Source organism: Hakea prostrata, chromosome 4 (genome assembly GCF_041222555.1).
Source record: "Hakea prostrata isolate BN-2017 chromosome 4, UWA_Hpros_2, whole genome shotgun sequence".
Lineage (NCBI taxonomy): Eukaryota > Viridiplantae > Streptophyta > Magnoliopsida > Proteales > Proteaceae > Hakea > Hakea prostrata.
In genome coordinates, this window is record NC_142603.1 from 45,998,058 (window position 1) to 46,019,494 (window position 21,437).

General features: G+C 38.4%; 2 protein-coding genes across 2 annotated transcripts; one reads left to right on the plus strand and one right to left on the minus strand.

The window, feature by feature from the left end:
- Positions 1 to 8,236: 8,236 nt before the first annotated feature.
- On the plus strand, positions 8,237 to 13,211 carry NS2 (asparaginyl-tRNA synthetase 2). The gene is made up of 8 exons (XM_089153200.1): positions 8,237 to 9,100; positions 9,617 to 9,853; positions 10,210 to 10,785; positions 11,048 to 11,233; positions 11,312 to 11,376; positions 12,161 to 12,290; positions 12,394 to 12,452; positions 12,720 to 13,211. The coding sequence occupies exons 1-8, from the start codon at positions 8,687 to 8,689 to the stop codon at positions 12,901 to 12,903; spliced, it is 1,851 nt and encodes a 616-aa protein (XP_089009326.1). The 5' UTR covers positions 8,237 to 8,686; the 3' UTR covers positions 12,904 to 13,211.
- Positions 13,212 to 16,681: 3,470 nt separating this feature from the next.
- LOC149019133 (receptor-like protein kinase-related family protein) lies at positions 16,682 to 18,098 on the minus strand. The gene has a single exon (XM_089154483.1). It carries the CDS (start codon positions 18,047 to 18,049, stop codon positions 17,321 to 17,323), a length of 729 nt encoding a protein of 242 aa, XP_089010609.1. The 5' UTR covers positions 18,050 to 18,098; the 3' UTR covers positions 16,682 to 17,320.
- Positions 18,099 to 21,437: the final 3,339 nt, after the last annotated feature.

Here is a 21,437-nt window from a genome sequence, read left to right on the forward strand (position 1 = left end):
GTACAATCTTAACCATTGCACTATAAGGGTATTTTGGTCATCAAAATTATGATTTGTCCTTAGTTAGTCATTTCTAGAAATCTTAGGGGAGCCATATGCAAAGAGAAATTGTTTTTGGACTAAAAGTGACATGGACCAAACCTTAGGGGGTCCATATGAAAATTACCCTTTTTTTTATTTACTTTCTCAAATGAAGCTGAGCAAAAATCTCTCTCTTTACCACAAGTCTTGTGAGATGTGATGTATGAGATATACATACGAATGAACATCTATGAGTATGAAATTCTCATTTGAATCTGAATCATTTACCATTCATGTAATTACTCTTAATCTTAAAAAACATTACAAAATTTTATTTGCAAACAATTATATTTACACCCTCTACAATTGATTCTATTACAAACATTTCCCTATGTTAACACTGTTAGTTTTAAACATTAAATGACATATTTACCTCTATTAAATCTTTAACATATAAGTTTTAAAAGACTAAAAATTAAATGTAAAAATCACTCAATATTTAGGGTAAATCAACTTCTTTTCAAGACACTTTTTAAGAAATTTCTCAGACAAATTTGTTCTAACAAAGATTCAAGATGTTATGTTTGAATATGAAAAACTTTGAAGTTCCATTTATAGTTCACCCAAGTTCTATGGTTTAAATATTTCTTTTCTGTTAGGATTTAAAATAAAGAAGATTAATATTGAGAATTTTAAAAATACAATACATGTTGACTCATTAATTAACCTACTATTCTAATAGAAGGGGTATGGTACAATTGTTATATCATTCAAAACAGAAGATGTCTCTGTCCATCACTTCAACAACAAGAGTTTCAAAGAAGAGGGAAGAACAATGAACAAAAATAAGATGTGAGAAGGTTTTGGAAGACCACTTTTTACAAGTTACCCCTGTGGAGGTCAGGGACCTTCACGAGTCACAATGAAGATTGTTACATGGAATTGTTAAGGCCTAAGGGAGTGCCCAGACAATTCACTCTCTAAATGAACTCCTTAGACCTGATATCTTGTTCTTAAAACAAAAATGTGCAACAAAGAAGGTTGAGTTTCTAAAAAGGAAGTTGAAGATGGACAAGGACTTTTCAGTTGATTCAATGGGCTTATTTTGGGGCCTCTGCATATTGTGGAATCAGGGAATCAAAGTGAAAATTCTATCAGCAGACAAGGATATAATTGATTGCTGTTTAAAGGCAAGAATAGGGGAGAAATTCTTATTTACAGGTATATATGGTGATCCCATCAAACACCAGAGGCATATAGTTTGGGATAAATTGCGAAAGCTTGGATCCCAGAGGCATGAAGAATGGGTTTGTATAGGGAATTTTAACGCACTGCTGTCTTGGCAAGAAAAAGAGGGTGGAAACCAATTGGGGGAAAGGGATATCATGTCATTTCAGGAGGTTATTGACGATTGCTCACTATTGGATCTGGGCGCAAAAAGCCCTGTTTTCACTTAGAGGAATAATCGAAGAGGCAAGGTGTAACAACCCCTATAATTCTAATCTGAGATCCGTGTTGGAGTTCCAAGTACTCGAAGTTCCAACCGAAGAAGTTGTGGACTATCTAGATTGAGGCCCATGATCCATACCCTAAGCACATGGACCTAGATTCTATTGATGAAGAACCTGCCATACGGGGATTTGAAGGAGATCCAATGGAAGCTCTGATGGATTGGGAAGTTGGATCTCTAGCCTGAGGCAAGTCGAGTTTGAAGATGTTTGAGATCAAGGTAAGGATTCCCCCACGTGTTGGTTTAAGTTAGATTGGTGTCAGGGATCAACTGGTTGAGCAAAGCACCCAAGTACTGAAAAATAATAGGGGGCGGTTGCTTACGGTAGTTGATTGACCCAACCAACCGCCCCAAGTGACCGATTAAGTCTATTTGTGGGTTTTAAACACTGTTTTGCCTCGGCTCTCTTATAAATAGCCATCCACAACCTAATTTTGTATTATTTTATTCATGGAGGCTACTGTGTACGGTTAGGAGGTAGAGTACATGTGTTTGGTGGTGAAGAACGCTCGAATCACGGAGAAGTTTTGATTCTTGCTCTGTCTTTTGAATCTTCTAGAGGTTAGTTAATGACACACTCTTCCTACTTGTTTCTCTTTATTATTTGAGTGTTCTCTTCCCTATATGATTTTGCAAGTAGTGAGTTGAAGTGGTTAGAATCTTTCCGTCGATGATTGCGACTAGATCGTGCTAGAAGATGGATTTCTATATCCGAATCAAAGGTTGGTTTAGTTGAAAGAGATGAAGTGGATTCTAAATCTTCATGTTTTATATTTCTAGGTTGAGATGAACTATCTAGAATATTAAGGATGAAATTCAGATTTGAATCATCCCAAAATCAGATCAAGGATGGGTGATCAAAAGTTTGAATTTCGAACTTGAAATTCTGCTTGAGAAGGGGGCGGTCGGTTAGGGCGGTTGAATGTTAGTTAATGACACACTCTTCCTACTTGTTTCTCTTTATTATTTGAGTGTTCTCTTCCCTATATGATTTTGCAGATAGTGAGTTGAAGTGGTTAGAATCTTTCCATCGATGATTGCGACTAGATCGTGCCAGAAGATGGATTTCTATATCCGAATCAAAGGTTGGTTTAGTTGAAAGAGATGAAGTGTATTCTAAATCTTCATGTTCTGTATTTCTAGGTTGAGATGAACTATCTGGAATATTAAGGATGAAATTTGGATTTGAATCATCCCAAAATCAGATCAAGGATGGGTGATCAAAAGTTTGAATTTCGAACTTGAAATTCTGCTTGAGAAGGGGGCAGTCGGTTAGGGCGGTTGAATGACCCAACCAACCACCATGAGCGACCGGCTGGGTCACAGTGGCCTTATCAGCTTGAGTCTTGCTTTGTTTTGATTTTTTATTTTAATGAAACTTCTTAACCCTAATCTAAGTGATCTATGAGGATTACTGGACTTGTTACTTGTGAAGTTTAATTGTACTTTGAGTAGCTTTTTCACTTTGACAAGTAAGGTTACAAGTACTTATTTATGAATTGACATGTAATGTGATAAATTGTTTATTGCTTCAAATGCATAAGTAGTCTTATAACCTGCTATCACTGTATTTTTAAATGATCTCTTGATAACAATATGTTGTGTATGATGATTAAATGTACTTGGTTTATCATGATATGGAATGATGAGTTGTTGTAACTATGACTGAGGGTGTTCTTGTTGGGTATTCTTAACTTGGGATATCATGGACTATGGTATGGACACTATTCTCTAATCCCCCTAGCACTATCATGGTTGTTAGATTACATACTTAGGAGGTCTAGATTTCATGGTTAGGTACCCATACATGCTATTATCCTTTCAATAGGGGTATTGAAGTCAAATGACTCGTGATGATAGTGGCGTGACTCTGTTTCATCCTACAACAATAGCCAGTCCGTGCAAAGACTCAGTGGTCCATTGTTGATCATGCATTGGTAGGATTGAATATGTTAGGGTTGGGCTCATGGGCATCTAATTAGCAACTTGGGAGTCATGAGGGGATATGAGAGCATCCACCCCAACAATATGTGGATGACCATAGGGTTAGGGAATGGAGTCCAATGGAGGTAATCAGTCCATGAGGATTCTCATTCCTAGGTGGAGAAGGATACTAAACTGAGTTGGTTGGTGCCATAGGAGAAGTATCTTGACCATATGTAATATGTTACTGTAGGACCTTGCATTGGGTTAAAATCCTTGACATGCACCAGTACTCATGCCAATGATTTTGGTGAGAAAGTGTGGACCTAAACCCCAACCATGGTTGATTGTAGAGGACCATATACCTTGCCTGGGATCCCAACTGGGGTCCCAACAGAGGTAACTAGTCCGTTTGGGATCACAGTGACTAGACCTACCTAGAGGAGGGCTAATGTTATATCTTAAAGCATGTCTACCATACTAAAGACTTGCATGGTTAGCTGTTAGATACAACCATGCGTATGCATATCATCTTTCCTTTATGTTATTATCATGTTCTGATGTTGATATGCATATGAGATTTGTTGCCTTACTGAGTTCGTTAGGACTCGTCCTTTTTGTGGATTACTTTTATATTATTCAGATGGCTATATTGGAATGGGAGAAGTTTCGTATGTTTGGAGAACCCCTTTGAAGAGACTCTGGATGGATCAATGGGATGTAGTGATGCACAACATGAAGCCACCTGTGGTTGCATGGAGTGTGCTTATAGATCCTATTGATGGCAAAAGGATCCAGGTGGTTCGCCATTTTGATAAGTCATTGAAGGAAGGTTTCATGACTTCTTTCTTCAAGAAACTGAAGAGAAGAGTGCCAACCTTGAGAAAGAACCCAATAATAGTTAAACTTGATTTTCTTTTGCTTCTGCTGAGATACCCTTTTTGGACGTGATACTTTCATTCATTCTTTGGATTATATTCTTTCCTTTATTGGATTCTAGACACTTGTATACTCTTTTATTTAATTATTAAATTGTTTGATCTTAAATTATTATTATGTGCATTTATTATCACTGATGGCTAAACCGTGGATTGCACCCACGGCTTGTCGGGGAACCGAGATACTGGCGGGTGGGGTGGGACACAAGGACTTAATTTGATCGAAACTAGATCAAGCATTTGAAAACCCATAATGGCAAACAAACCTTGAGAATGCTACTGTTGTAGTAAGGTCGGCAATTGGCTCTGATCACTTACCTCTGATTATTAACTTTGTACGTGTAGCAAAGGCAGGAACACATCCATTCCAATTCGAAAACATGTGGATGAGACATCCACTGTGAGCTTATAGTCTAGGAGGCTTGTGGGCAGAGGATTCTAGGAGAACTAGTAGATGTGATTGAGGCTAAACAGGAGAACTGCAAGGAAACTCTTAGAAAATGGAATACATAGTCTTCGAAAAGGTGCAGTCAAATATTGCATGCTTAATTGCTGAATTGGATCTCTTTAAGGATTTATCTTTGTCGGATTTTGTGGAAAATAGAAGAAAGACCATCTCAATTGAACTAGAAGTACAATTAGTTAGGGAAGAAATATTGTAGCAACAGAATTCCCGGGGACAATGGCTCCAAGTAGGTGATATGAATACCAGTTTTTTCCACTCTACAATATACATAGAGGAAACTATAATAAAATATTCAAGATGCAAAAAGAAGAATGGGGATGGGCAGAGTTGGAAGATGAGATCACAAAAGAGGTTCTAAAACACTATGTGTAGGCTTTCTTATCGGAAGGAATTGATGAACAAGCACTACAACAAGTGCTACAATGCATTCAACCACAGTAACAAATGGAATCAATGTAGAATTGATGAAAATGCCAAATGCTGCAGAGATAAAGCAGGCTCTCTTTGCAACGAAACCATCAAAATCTCCAAGCAATTTTGTCAAAGGTATTGGTCCATCATCCAAGTTGACTTGTGCAATTTTGTCAAAAATGTATTCAGCTCAAGGAAAATTCACTCACCAATGAATGAGACTTATATTTGCCTAATTCCAAAGATAAAAAAACCTGGAGATAGTTGAACATTATTGCCCTATCAACATATACGGAGTGGCATGTAAAGTGATCACAAAGATATATAATGGCAAACAAGTTGACAAAATTTTTGGAACCAATGATATCACTATCCCAATCATATTTTTCCCTTATAGATCTATATCGGATAATGTGCTATCAGCTCATAAAGCTTTTCACTTCCTAATGGGCAAGAAAAAAGGTAAGCAACTGTTTATTGGGCTGAAATGGATATGCGGAAGGCTTATGATCACCTAGAATGGTGCTTTATTGAAAGTGTGCTCCCCAGAATGGACAGGGTTGGTTATAGAGTGCATCACGACTACTTCATATTGCTTCTTGATCAATGGATGTGTGGAAGGGTTACTAACACCTATATTTGTATTTTGTGCACTCATCAACTACAATTTGAGTACCTGAAGAGGAAGGCCTGGTTGAAGGCATGAAAATTAGAAATTGCGGCATGGCATTTACCCACATGCTATTTGCTGATGACTGACTGTCTTATATTCTCAAAATTAAAACTGGATGCACTGTCCAATCTAAAGGAATGCCTAGATAAATATCATGCTACAAGTGGCCAATTAGCAAACTTATCCAAGTCTTTAGTGATGTTTAGCTCTAATACCCCAATGCGGTTTAGGCGATGGTTTTCCAAAGTTTTGAAGATAAAATATCACTCCCCACCCATGAAGTGTTTGGGCCTCCCTACTCTACTTGGGCAAGACAAGACACATGCTTTCCAGGAAATACAGGAAAACTTATCTAACAAGATACCGGGATGGAAGGGCAACCTATTGAACCAAGCTAGAAAATAAATTTTATTGAAGTCCATAGTTTTCAACCTCCCAAACTATGTTGGGTCGCACTTCCTTTTATCTTCTTCATTTCACAAACAAGCACAAAAGACTGATGCAAATATCTTTTGGGGAGACCGACAAGGGAAGAACAAATTAATTTGGATAAGTTGGTAGAACCTGAGTAAATCCAAGGAGATAGTGGGACTAGGGTTTAGAAATTCAAGGCTACAAAACATGGCACTACTAATGAAACTTGCTTGGAAACTATTGCAAGACCCAGACTCACAATGTGCACAGCTTGATGAAAGGGATATACTACCACACCTCAACTTTCCTATCTGCTCGTTTGGATTCAAATCCCTCCTGGGTGTGGAGGGGAATATAAAGCAAGGGCTACTTTATTGAAAGGTTTGTGATGGAGGGTGGGGGTTGGATCTAAAATTAGACTGTGGGAAGATTTGTGGGTGCCGGCAAATAGGGGATGTGTAGCCATGGAGCTTGTGAGGCCCGAGGGGTGCACAAGCTGAATTTGTATTAGATCTTATTGACAAGGAGCAAAGATGTTGGAAAGCAAATATGACAGATTCGCTTTTTCCTCCTAAGGTCAACAAAATAATACAAGGGATTCAGATGAGTATCTACCAAAGAGAAGACCACCTTGGACGGGGGGCAGCGAGAAATGGTACATTCTCAACTAAGTTTGCGTATCACTTCCTCAACAACCTAGGAGATGAGAAACTAGGAGCACAACCGAGCACATCTAGAAGAAGAATACATGTTGAGGATGAGGGATGGAAGAACATACGGAACTGTTACACATTACCAAATATTCGAAATTTCTTTTGGAGGGCTTGTGCAAGAGGAGCAACAATAGGGGAGGAACTTACATTCAGACAAATTCAGATTGACCCCTCTCAATGTGGATGTAACCTTGAAACAATGGACCATATTTTATTTGAATGTCCGAGTGCGAAGGCGGTATGGTTCGGCTGCAATCTCATTTATATCACTCCCGTGAAATCATCCTCATTAGTTGATTGGATCAAGAGTAGGAGTAAGATAAAGCAAGAGGGAAAATAGTAAGTAGAGCTACTCTTAGCCTTTGTTCTTTATAGCTTGGCATTGCGAGAAATGACAGAATATTTAAGAAACAAAAAGCTCCCCAATGGAGACAATGAGGTAGCTCAGAGAGCACAAATAAAATTTGAGGAGGCACGAGAGGTGGGAGGTGAGGACTCAATATCAAAATTAGGAAGGTTATGCACAGTGGGAACCTCCTCCTACAAGTAGACTTAAATTAAATTAAGATTTCTCAATAAGCAAAGAAACAAACGCAGGAATCGGCTTCACACTTCGAGGACAACAAGAGGAGATTCTAAGGGTAGTCTCGGAACCGGTTTCATGCTCATCTATAGAAGAAGGTGAGGCACTGGCAATGAGAGCAAGTTTGTGGTCCACCTTATCAGAAGATTTCAACCACCTAATATTTGAGTCAGATTGCAAATCTCTTGTGCAACATATTCAAAACGTGAACAAACCCTCTGCCCTTCACTTAGCATCTCTGGTAGAAGATATAAGAGAGTTAAGTTCCACATTTTTATCTTGCTCATTTTGCTTATTCCAAGAGCAATTAACGTAGTTGCGGATGCTCTTGCTAGGAGAGCCCTAGTCGATTCCTTGTGCGATGATTTGGCCTAATTTTGTTCCTTGCTCCAAGCGCCATGTGCCCCTGTAACCTCGGTTGTATCACGGTTTTCTTCCGATTAGTCACTCTCCATACCAAAAAAATAATACTAATAGAACAAAGGTCTGGGGTGTAAACGTAATTTTCGCTTCTTCTTTTTTTCAATATGTTTTCTATTCGCCGAGAAAACACTTTCCTGGTTGAAGGTAGAAGAAACCCGGTGAGTTGGAACTCCCGCGAATGCCCGAACCAAAAGAATACCAAACCCACACCGTTTATTCTTCGAATTTCCTGCCTCTCTGTCTTAACATTTTCTTGATTTCTTCCTTGTAATGAAACAGAGAGAATTCCATCCCTCTAAACGTAGATCAGAGATGGCCAGACTCCAAAACAATCCTTTTCCTTCCCCTCCAAGCCACCCAATCACCGCCTCCATGTTCACTTCTTCTTCTTCATCTTCTTCTCAATTCAATCCCTTCAAATATTTTCGCAAGCAAAGCATCCAGCATCAACTATATCTTCCCAAATCTCGTTCTCTACTCTATCTCGCTCAATTCAATCTAAGCCCACGAACAACCAGCTTCCTACCTGCAAACCCTTTCATTCATTCTCTGTTCTGTTGCTCTTACGCTGCTCGCTTCCATTTTGTTCTTATTTCTTCATCTACCGAAAAATGGAGTCAGAAGAAGGTACTAAGGTGGTCCAGAGCACTCTAAATGTTGCCCCCTCAAAGTATTCGAAGAGGGTTCTTCTGAAATCCATCTTGGGTCGCAGTGATAATGGCTTTGAGCTCATTGGCCAAAAACTTATTATTGGTGGATGGGTGAAATCATCCAAAGAGCAGGTGAAGGATCTTCCTCCTCCATTACCAGAAGCTGCACCAAAGAAGGAAGAAGGGCCTAAAGAACTCACTTGCGTGGAAATTCTTCAAACTCGAATTCCACTCTTTCGTACAATAATTAAGGCTCTTATTGGTTCCACGCCCACACAGGAGAAGGCCGAAACATGGTCTGCTCCTGCTAGACTCAATCTGCCTTCAATCGCTTATTTGCAAGTTAATGATGGCTCTTGTATCCTAAATCTTCAGGTATATTCAAATACTCATTTCCAGTTCTTTGGGAAGTAAATTAAATGAAGAGAGATTTTATATTATTCGTAGAACATGTAATAAGGCAGAGATTCAGATTCACTGAATATGTAAATTGGCCGTCAGATCTTTTACCCAAAAAAAAAAAAAAAACAGGGCCATGAGATTAGCTACAATGTTCATACTTATGGCCTTCATTCATGGGTATTGTTATTCTTTGCTAGCTGATTCAAGGTACATCTCTTACAAGCTTTGTTATTTGTGGGCTTTTCCATCTCTTCCATTGGCCTTAATTTGAGGGTTTTGCTAGAACTGATATTAGCAATTAGTAATTTCTTATCTTTGGATGCTGAACTGTTTCTTGCATTTCATGCAGCCAGTGGCCCAAATAATAATTAGCTTTATGGTTTTCATTGCATTGATCAGATACTTATTATGCGTGGGCTATATTCTAGTTTATTATTATCTAACTTACCCGATTCTTATTGCGGAGCTGAGTTAGTTTAACCCTTCCAGGTGGTGGTGGAGTCCTCTGTTGCTCCCATTAATCAATTATTGCCCCTCGGAACTTCAATTTTGGCAGAAGGTGTGTTGAAACAATCATCCTTGCAGGGAAAGCAAGCTATAGAGCTTAATGTGGAGAAAGTTTTGCACATAGGAGTTGTTGATCATGCCAAGTATCCATTGGCAACGAAAAGAATACCTGTTGATGTTCTAAGGGGTTATTCCCATCTGCGTCCTCGTACTATTACGGTAATTGATTACCTGGTTACAATTTGCCAGTCAACCAGATCTTTCTGGCTTTCGTTCTCTAGAAAGTTACTGCATATGATATTTCTTATTTTATACTTTCTTTTAGAAAGATGTTTGTCCCTCCTCATTTTTCCAAATAATAAGAGTTAGATCAAGGCAGATGTTCGTATTCTTAATTTTATCTATATATTATGCAATAGCTCCTTAATTTTCTTGGATTTATTGTGGTTTCGGTTTTATTGGGCTGGTATAAACTGTAATTTGGTGCTGGATCTTCCTCCTCCATCAAATCATGTGTTGGGGTGGGGAAAGAATGATAGTTCCTCAGTTAATTTATGCACTACTCATTTTCGCAGGTAGCATCTGTTACTCGAATCCGAAATGCATTGACTTGTGCAACTCATACATTCTTCCAAAGCAATGACTTCCATCATGTGCATGTCCCTATCATTACAACCATTGATGCTAAAGGTTATAGTGAGAAGTTCCAGGTTACATCTCTTTTTGGTAAAGCTGATAAGGAGTCCAAGGAGACAAATAGAGCTGCCAACCTTGAAGCTGTTAGGGCTGCTATTAAGGAGAAAAATAATAAAGTTGATGAGTTAAAAAGAAGTGACAGCAATAGGGAGGCTCTAGCTGCTGCAATTCATGATCTAAAAAAAGCAAATGAGCTAGCCTTGCAGTTGGAAGCACAAGAGAAATCAAAGCCTGGAACTTCATCGAAAGTAGTGGAGGTGGACTTCTCTAAAGATTTTTTTGGCCGCCAAGCATATCTTACAGTTTCTGGTCAGCTTCACCTTGAAAGCTATGCATGTGCCCTAGGTAATGTCTACACAATTGGACCCATATTTCAAGCAGAAAAAACACAAAATCCAAAAGATTTGGCAGAGTCATGTGCAGTTGAGCTTGAAATGGCTTTTTCTGACTTAGAGGTATGTGCTTTCGGTTTGTTTTTTACCATTTCCTCTCCTCCCCAACCGAAAAATAAATACATAACATATAAAATACCAAGCTTTTGTCTTCTTAATTTTCTTTCAACTTTTGAACTTTCTTCTTTCAAAGCTACTATGTCAATCAAGTATGCTTGGTCTCGTTACTAATCTAATTAATTTTCTTTAGATGAAGAGTTGGGTTGATTCTACTTAAGTACTTATTTCTCCCATCTTGAAGTCATTCTGTTTGTAATGCTTCCAGGATGTCATGAACTGTGCAAAGGACTACCTGAAGTTTCTCAGTCAATCGGTTTTAGAACATTGTTCTGATGATATTGGATTTCTTTGCAAGCGAATTGACGTTACTAGCATTGACCGTCTTCAGTTATTGGTGTCAAGTTCATTTGGAAAGATCTCCTATACACAAGCAGTAGAGCTTTTGAAACAAGTAAGCTTGCTCACAGGATCTAGGAAATTCTAAATTAGTCAATATGATCGTTCCATTAAATACGATTCTTTGAACCAGGTTACTGACAAGATATTTGAAAGTAAAGTCGAATGGGGTGTTCCCTTAACTGATGAACATGAAAGGTATCCCTCCTATTGAACCTGATTTTTTATTCTGTTACATGAAGTGTGAATAGTGAAATGTTAGCATGCTTTTTCTTCTTCTTCTTCTTCATTCTCTTCATAGTCCACAAAGCAACATTGCATGTATAATGTCTACTGACTCGTTCACCTAGTTTGAGGCAAGGGAGGGATAGAGAACAATGAAATAGGTTGGCACAGGGAATGAGGTAAAGCCCTAAGCTGAGAAAGTGATCTTTGAGTTTCTTGATCATTGTCTCTGCAATCCATTGCTTTGAATTAGGTACATGTAGTGAAAACATTGATGTGTTTTCTTTCTTTTTGCTTTTTGGTCTTAGGTAAAGTAATTTCATTTACTATAGAAGAGAAATTACATCTTGTAGTAAATATATTAGTCTGGATCATCTTTTTACAAGATTGCATAGATCTGTTGGGCAGTTTGGAGGATAAAGAACAGTTTCATCTAAACCTTATTAAAAGGAAGCCATGTAATCCATTGATTACTGTTGATTCAACTCAGACCATACATGTTGATATTAGTTCCCTTTGCGGCATATCTGCTAGATTCTCAATCACACTTCTCAACTACAAACCACCCCAAGGAGTCTGGGCTTGACTTCCCCTAACATCAATAGCAATTCAGATCTGCTATAATTCCCAGTTGTCCTGCTTAGATGACGAGAACTTTAAGTTGACCAATGTGTTGGTATATATATGCATTCTGCAAAACAATATGTGAACTCATATCTCATTTGGTACTTACATTGTGCTCTATAATAATGGGCAGCTATCTGGCTGAGGAAGTATTTAAAAGGCCTGTAATCATACATAACCATCCAAAAGACATTAAGCCATTTCATATGCGCCTCAATGACGACCAGAAAACAGTTGCATCAATTGATGTAGTGTTACCCAAGGTAAGGCTGAAAAACTTCTGTAAATCATGTTGCTATGGGATCAAGTTGGACAGAGAATGGAACTTACATTTATTGTTTATCCATATGCTTACTTTCTCTTTAGGCTGGAATTTTGATTAGAGGTGGTCAAAGAGAGGAGCGCTTCGATGTTCTCAGTACCAGGTGATGCATACTAATGCTAATTTCTTACTGTATCCAAGTGGTATATACAGGATTAACAAGAAGTCACTATGAAGTCCCTCCTTGTTCTTTTACATTCATTTGGAGAACATGTATTTTTGATCTGTGAATTAAAGGATGCTTCATCATGCAACTTTGTGCATAGAACTTTTCTGAGTGAAGAGAAAAGTTCTATATTACTAACCTACAAGTTGTTGGGCATGAGATGCATAGTTCTATTATTGAGACACTTCTTGTGATCATCTGCAGGGTAAAGGAATTGAATTTGCCAAGGGAGCAGTATGAGTGGTATTTAGATCTTCGCAGGCATGGAACCGTCAAACACTCTGGCTTCAGGCTTGATTTTGACCGTGTTATCCTCTGGGTCACTGGTCTTTTTGACATGAAAGATGTTGTTCCCTTCCCTAGATCTTATGGCACCTTGAGCTTCTAGTTGAGTCCCTAACTGAAACATGACTTGTAGAATGGAAGTTAACAGATTGATAAAATGCTCCACTGTGTCTTGATTCTCTTCACAGAAGAAGCTTCTCTTATTCCCAGAGAGCATCACTGTTTGGAAGATTGAGTGGATCCAAATGTAAATATGTACAGAAAATAAGCTTTATTTGAAATACAATCAATATACATTTGCATATATGTGTGAGAATTGTGAACTCCATTTAAAGAACCAAGACATGAATTTTTGAGTCCCCTGTCATGCTGCTGCTAGGAAAAGGAATGAACCAAAATTACTTAGAATGGTTATGCAAGTTAACTATTTTGGCCTGAAGTCCTCTCTCATGGCCAGCACAAATAGCTGAAGAGCTTCTTCAGAGAAACCATCTCTTACATAACTTGAAATCATTGTCGTACAGATTGTTGAATCCTTTCTATACTACTCTTCCAAGAAGTGAACCAAACTGAATCATCTAGTTCATTTGGAAACACGTCTATTATGGCACTAGGAAATTATGATGGACGTAGATGTAGACCTGTAAATGGATAGGCGAAATCCGCCTCCGAATTCGCATTCGTATTCGTTTAAAGATATGTGTATCCGAAAATTTTCTTACCAGAAAATATCTGTATTCGCCCTCTAAGCAACCGGATTCGGATTCGGATTCGGATTCGGATAATTGCTTATCGGATCGGATAATATCCGGATAGAGTAAAGTATTTAACATTTTTTCTTTAAAAATAGATAATAATCGGATTCGGATAGCGGTATTCGGAAATCGAAAATTAGAAATTATAATAAAAAATGTAAAAAAGTGACAATTATCAATCAATAATCGGATATTTTATCGGATCGGATTATTATCGAATATCCGATAAAGTTTCATATTCGAATTCGGATGCCTTCTCTAAACTTTTGCCGTCGGATTCGGATAGCGGATTTGCTAATCAGATTCGGATACTGGTGTATCCGAGCCGAATCGGGTCCGTTTACAGGTCTACTTAGATGTGAATCAGTATTCTCCAAGATCTTGTTCCCTCTACAAGTTCTTGAAATTAAATGTTGCTCTGTCGGGGTTTGGAATTTTGCAGATCCCACCATTGGAAAAATTGCTGGTCTTGCTTTCTCGCGTGGGATGGATTTCATCAAATAGCTGGAAGGGTTTGAAATTGTAAATTTAAAATATCAGAAGCCCCACAAAGTGAAACAAAATTTGTTATGAACACTCATACCCTCACATTTTCTTTGTACACTGTCAGATCAATTCATGGTTACATGGCACTCTCCAGAATGTAAGATCCGAGTAAGTTGAACAAAAAAGATACGAGAAAACCCGAGGGGTGGCTCAATTGGTAAAGCCCAACACTTCCACATAGGAGGTCAGAGTTCGAATCCCTCGGGGCCAGGGGTGAAGCCCCGCCTATATTAATTATATAAAAAAAGCCTTGAGGATGTAGTCGTGGTGTGCGCAAGCTAGCCTGGATGAACCTCATTTCCGAAAAAGAAAAAAAAAAAACGACCGAATTTTACTTATAAAATGACAATGTGATCCAAATTGGTTTTTCGGATACTTAAAAATTGTTTCTTCAATTTTCTTGTTACCAAATGTAGCCAAGGTACATTGCACAGTAGTGAGTGGCGATTAGAGTATACGGAAGCGGTTCAAATGTCTATCCACTTGGTCAACTTTAAGGGATATAATTCTAGCCTTAGTTGCATTAGGTCTTTAGGTTTGAGAGATTGACTTGGTCAAGTGGGACCCATCTCCACTATCGACATGTAGGATATTTTTGTTAAGTATAAGGCAATAATACGGAACTATGGAGTGTTTTATTCTTGTGTGGCTAGGATCACGTTGAATATTGGACATTTGACTTGACTTTGCAAGGTTAGATCAAACTAAGGTATATAGGGTTTGGACCATTAGGTTTAGGATTTTGAAATGCTGACTAAACCAAATTAGAATCCTTCGAAGTCCACTCAACCGAGTCCGGATCTGCGACAGCACAAACGGTTTTTCCACCCCAAAATACAAAATACAGGGGCCCGGGGGTGGGTGATGGAAGTTTTTTTTTTTTTTTTTAATATTTTTCAGCTGTGAGGCCCACCGATTTTGTGGTGGCAAAACCGTCGGCGAGGTGCTCTTGACTCTGTACGTCAGCCACATTGTAAGTTTAAGAGTTTTTGGCATGGCGCCTCTTTAAGTAGGGTTCAAATTCGTGACTACCCCTTAAGGGCCATATATTCCATGACATCCCCTTTTAATAAAGTGAAATACTCTAAGTAACCCCCTCTTAAGGGTTAAGTATTTTGACCATTTAGGTAAGGTTGTAAAATGACTATTATACCCCCTGTATTGTGTAAAGACCATATACCCCTCAGTTAAGTGACTCAAGGAATTCTCCTTTCACCCATCTTCTTTTCTTTCCATACCCTGTCGGAAACCCCATATTACCCATTGGTTGTTGGCGATGTGGGGTTTCCGGCAGGGTATGGAAAGAAGATGGGTGAAGGGAGGGGAGATTGGGTCATTTAAGTGATGGGTAGTATGGTCTTTACACAATACAAGGGGTATAGTAGTAATTTTACAACAATACTTTAAACACTTGACCGTAAAAGGAGATAACTTAGAATATTTCACTCTATTGAAAGGAGGCGTCGTGAAATATATGGGGGCAGTCACGAATTTGGGCCCCACTTAAGGGGGCGGCGCCATGCAAAAAATTATTAGTTTAATTCTCTATCTCAATATGCATTTAAGAGACTCTTTGGCTTAATTCCGTTCCTTGTTACAATAATTAGTAATATTTAAGGTGATGACACTCAAAGGAACAAAAGTTCGTTCATTTCGCCTAGTTCGCTACCCAGCAAACCGGGCGAAAGGGCAAAATCTCAGTGATATTTCACCCCAAATTGTTATTAAAAGTTTAAAACATATGTATGAGTTTAGGTTTTTTGTATATAAAATAATATGTGAAAAGTTGATTAGTCAAATCAGATTTATATTTACGTTTAGGTTTTTGCTTTTTTGTGTTTTTTTAAACAATTTCATGATTAATTTAAGAGCCACGTGACATGAGGCTCAAATGCCAAAAAGGTAAGAGAGGATATGATTTACCAAATGCTTAATACTTTCATACTCATTAATGATGGTTGGGAGCACACTTGGTTTTTATGGGATGAGATTGAACTTCATCTTCATCATGCTTATGGACGGCCAGGCGAACTCTCGCTAGCAGTTGCCGGAAGTCACTGTGTCTGGATGATAAAGCTTGGCGAGGCTCAGGTAGGCACCCTTGGTTTCATCGTCTCCATTCTTCTCCTTGAACTGCTTCTCTCACGGCTATTGCTACTACTGCTGCTGCCGGTGGTGCGTTTGGGCACTGGTAAAAGACATACTACCACCACCAACACCAAAGGCAGCACTTGATGAAGACTTAGAGCTCCGTTGGATTGACGGAGAGAAAGAAGAGAAAGACTGAAAGAGGCGAAGAGTGTTGATTTTCGGCAAGATATCGCCGGATATCGCCAGTTCGGCGAGAAATCGGGATATCCAACAGATATTGTTTCACCCCCTGGTTTCGGTTCGCCGGGGGGCAAAATCACCGAATTCCCGTGATATTTCGCCGAAATTCGGCGAAAATAAGTTCCTTGATGACACCCTTCAATTCCCTAATTACCCATTCCAATTCGCCAGTCCTAAACAGGCAGGGTGAAGTGACAATCCTGACCCTACCGAAAGGCTGTCTAGCTAGCGTGGGATGCACCTCTAGGCTCTTTCTATATGTTCTTGAAAAAAAGTTGAAATGAATAGAAAATTGAAGAGGATCCTCTTCAATCCGGGATCTTAGGCTTCACATACCATCACTTTCAATAAAATATCTTCTTGAATGAAAATAAATCTTATATTCTAGAAATATTTCACGTCTATCTAGATTTCTTTAAAACCTATCAAGATTTTCAACAGAAAAGATGCACTTGGATTAAAATAGTATAGGTGATTAAATCAAATGATTCATTGTGCATATTACCTTTATTGTATAAAAAATAAAAAACAAAAAACAAATTACCTTCAAGAAGATGAGCCAAATACATATATCAAACAGAGAACCTAAGCTTTTATTTCCTTGATTTCATCCACGTTACCAGCAAACATATAACTTAGAACATACTTCACTTTGTATCCATGTTTACACTGTTGAACAACACAAGAAGCTGGAATATATGAACTGAATTTTTGTTTGCTGTTGCACGATTATCTTCTTGAGGCTTTCAGATGGAGATACATGACAACTCTAGATTCAATGATTGTGATTAAGAAGGTAGAAGAGATTACAACCATCGGGTATAGAGTCGTCACATATCACCGTTAAAGAGCCGCACGAGAGATACCCACATAGCAACAAACAAAAATTTAGAAGAAAGGATAGAGCTCGTACCGGACATAGCAACTGCTATACAGAATCCGACAACCCTTTCGGTGCCGGCAATAAGTCCCACCTAGATTTTCAATAGCTATAGCCAAGCACTGCTCACAAGATAACTGAGAAAGGTCCCTAGTGCATTGCACCAAAGCATATAAAGTAACATAAGGTGTTAACTTTCTCTCACCTTTGCCAAGTCCTTTATTCTCAGGAACCACAGCCTGTTCTTTCACTTGATCCATCAAAGCTCCTAGCTCTTGATCGAAAGTCTCGTCGTCGACATCCGTTACATTCTGGACGTTATAGTAGATTATAACAAAAGATGTATCAACTTCTCCTATGAAATCGTCAATATCATAACGTAGGAAGCAGTACTCAAACCAAGTTCTTGCATCAGATTGGTTTGGACAGAGTTGTGGGAGTTGGTTTGCTGCATCTTTGATGCAGTATGAGCAGTTTGATGAGTTTATATCTGACCTGCACTGGGCTAAGCCATAGATTTTGTCTTTGCCGGTGCCGGAGGAAGTAGTGAGGAACCCATCGGAAGCTGCTGTTTTGGATTCTAGTTCTGACAATACTTTGTAGATGTTTGATGATTGCTGACTAGTTGTTATGTTCTCATCCTTGTTGCAGTATTCACCCCAGCGGTCTGAAGTGCTGCAGTTGCAGAGGAGTGGGAAGATGAGGAGGAGAAAATGAAGATAGAAGAAGGCTGCCATGGATGGTTTTCTTCCTTGGTTTCTCTTGATCCAGGATCTGCATAGATGACTTTGGTTAGGAGGTCAGCCTAGTAATTATAGTTGGATAGTGGACATGGAAGTGGTGGGACTAGGGCAGATTTTGTTGACCATTGGATTGCTCTCGACCATGGAAGGAGAGTGCTTACTTCGTTGACCATAGCCTCTAGTTCCATGTTCAAATAATGACTCTTTCTATTTTCAAATTTAATTGGAAGTGTGAGTCGGGATCCGTTACTAGTCTGATAGAGACTTGAATTCCTCTTTTAATTCTTTATCACACATTTACTAACAACACTCAATGCTCGGAGATAGGATCTCGTCTAAATGTGTGATAATAAGATGTGAAGAGAGTACAGTCTTCTACTATAATGGATAAAGGATTTAGACTCGAAGAGTTCTATGTGAGAAATCTGGCTCTTGAGTTTCCGAGATCAATGGAAAAATGAAAGTTGGGATTAGTGGGGTGGTCATTAATGTCTCTCATCAGGGCTGAAGTGCTCATTTCACCCCTTCTTTGTGGTAGGACATATGGGGCATTAGTTGTATAATGTCCTAATAGAAATTTTTTTTTCCGTTGAATTATTTATGTCAAAATGAATTTAGATTCTCTACCTATATTTTTCCTCATGCTCCTCCATCACACAATTAGTAAGAATTCCACCCCTGAGTATTTATGGTCTATTTTATCAGTGCTTAGAAGTAACCCCTCCTAAATATATAGTACAAAAATATGAGGGGATTACATACAAGAATTTCAGTTTTATCAAAAATTCAACTTGTTAGAAAGTCACAATCACAAGGAAGATAATATAGAAGTGTTCTATGCAGACTTTTGTTTCATACATCAAAATTGTTTTTTTCCAAATTTTCTTCCTTATTTTGTCAACTTATGAGATGAAAGAAAATTCAAATGTCTTCTACTCATGACTTTAAACGCAGAAAAAGAAATAAATATTAAAAAAAAAAAAAGAGAGTTGAACTTGAGTACTATCAAGTTGTATCAACCAACACAAATCACGGGTGTTTTATTCAACATCCATTTTTAGAAACAAAAGTCAATCATAGCAGTAATTGGAGTTACATGATTGGATGAGAAAAGAGTTGGAATGGATTTATGAGTTGATAAAGAAAAAAGAGAAATTAGTTGGGGACATGGGTGTTTAGTTTTTTCTTAATGGAAGAAAATCAGATTATGATTAATGTCTTACGGTCTTACCTAGTCTAGCTCAGCTCTATCTCATTTTGTAAGATTTTTTTACGAATATAAGACAAATAATATGATCTTATGAATTTATTTAAGGTCCACATTATGGTTTGAAAAAGCTCGACTCAAGTGACTCTATTGAGAGCACTCGAGAAGTATTGGAAGATGGTAGAAAGTTTACTACAAGAAAAGTAGAATAAGTGGCGTTTAATTAATGGGGGTTTATCATAAACCGTTACTAATAATGTATATTTAGTGGCGTTTTTTTTTTTTTTTTGAAAACTGCCACTAATTAGTAAAAACACACAACTTTCCCACAATCCAAATGGGAGGAAGAGGGGCGAGTGAAAGATCCAGGGCAATTTAGTAGAAAATTGACACTAAAATGACATACACAGTGACGATTTTGTGGTAAATGACACTAAATTTGAATCATTTAGTGGCGGTTTTTGAGTATACCGCCAGTAAAACGACACAATTGGTGGTGGTTTTACTCTTACCGCCACTAAAAACAACACAATTGGCCGGTGGCGGTTTTTCTCTTACCGCCACTAAAAACAACACAATTTTTCGGATTTTAAAATCTTAGTTGTACTAATGTACTAGCTGATGTCCTAGTTAGAAAGGCCCTTCGGTTGAGAGCCTGACAAATTAGTCATGTTCCATTGAGTGGCTGTTAGAACTTTGCTCGATTTGAATGAAATGTGTTGGTGTAAAAATATGATCTTAGCTCCATGATTTGTGCTCGATCCAGACCCGGTTCTTGTAACCAAAATAAGGTGAAAGTGGGGGCCTTTGAGGACGGGAAGCCACCTCCGACGATCGGATTAGTGCAGGCCAACAAACCAAAGACTCCATTGAGGAGTAAAAACCCCACGAGATGATGAAAGTCATGCTCTTGAAAGCTTTGAAAGCAAGAGAGAGGTAGCTGAAGAGTTCATGTTTTACCTAGTCCGAGCTTGATGGTGGATTTATATAGTTGACTCATATCTCCAAGGATAACAGGCTTCACAGCCTTTGGATGCCCATGTGATGACATGGAGGGTGGAGATGGCTTCTGCATGCTAAGGACCAAAGGTTCAACCGATGAGTTGCTTTAGCCATCAAGGAGTCCCGTCAGCAGGGAACACACCTGTCACACTCTTCTGCTAATGTGACAGAGGCCCAAAAGAAAGATAAAGCAAGCCGCCGACCCAGGGCTCGAGAAGATTCTTAAGTGTGCGAAGCTCCTGTCGCTTATAGCGGATGCCAAGAATCCTGGGCTTATTTAACATGGCTTTGACACATGGAGCCTCACCACGAAATTACATATCAGTGCTAGGCTTGGGCCTTCAAGCCACTTCTCGGCTGGTGGGTCCTTGGCGAGGCTTCAATCAGAGAGACGTCTAGGCCCACCATGACGTCTAGGGCTGGCCCAGAGATCAGTTCTTTGGGCCACGAATATTATATTCAAATGTTGATAACAAAATGATATTTACCAAAGAAAAAGAAACAATTTTCTTTTTGGATAAAAAACCCTGTTGCAACTAAAGTATAATGGCTACCTGGATGAAAAGTAATTAATGGATCTAACTTTCAAGGCTCTTGTACTTTCTTTCTCTAATGCTATAGACCTTTCTCATTTGAAGGCTCCATCACTTAAAGAGATCAGTGTTTAAGTAATAATTTATATAATCATATTTTAAGAGATCAAAGAAAATGAGAATTGCTACTGAAGATGGCCTTTCTCTAATGCATATGGATCTTTCTCTCCAACTTGTTTGTCGGAGAAAAAGAGACAGAACAATTTTTTTCTTTAAGAAAGAGTTAGAATAGTTAATAGTGTAAGAATCTAGTAAACTGGAGTGAGAGGATTTAAAAAAAGAAAAATAGAATATATAGATCCCGCAAAGTAAAAATAAAATATATTGACCTCCCAAATTACTTTATATTTTCTACAAAGGACATCGTTCTTTCGCTTTCACTTTCTTTTTCTTCTTTTCTTTCTTTCTTTCTTCTTCTTTTCTTTTTTTTTTTTTTTTTTTTTTTTTTTTTTTTTTTTTTTTTGGGTACAAAGACGGGGTTAAACAACCCAAAAGGAACAAACAGAAAACTTAACTTAAACAAGACTCTCTATCCACTATGAGAATTCCTTCTAACCCAGCTAGAGGATCTGGGAAGAAA

Coding starts and splice junctions, on each gene's coding strand:
- NS2 (XM_089153200.1), top strand. CDS start 8,687: ATGGAGTCAGAAGAAGGTACTAAGGTGGTCCAGAGCACTCTAAATGTT. Junction 9,101..9,616: donor CTTGTATCCTAAATCTTCAG/GTATATTCAAAT, acceptor TAACCCTTCCAG/GTGGTGGTGGAGTCCTCTGT. Junction 11,377..12,160: donor TTAACTGATGAACATGAAAG/GTATCCCTCCTA, acceptor AATAATGGGCAG/CTATCTGGCTGAGGAAGTAT.
- LOC149019133 (XM_089154483.1), bottom strand. CDS start 18,049: ATGGCAGCCTTCTTCTATCTTCATTTTCTCCTCCTCATCTTCCCACTC.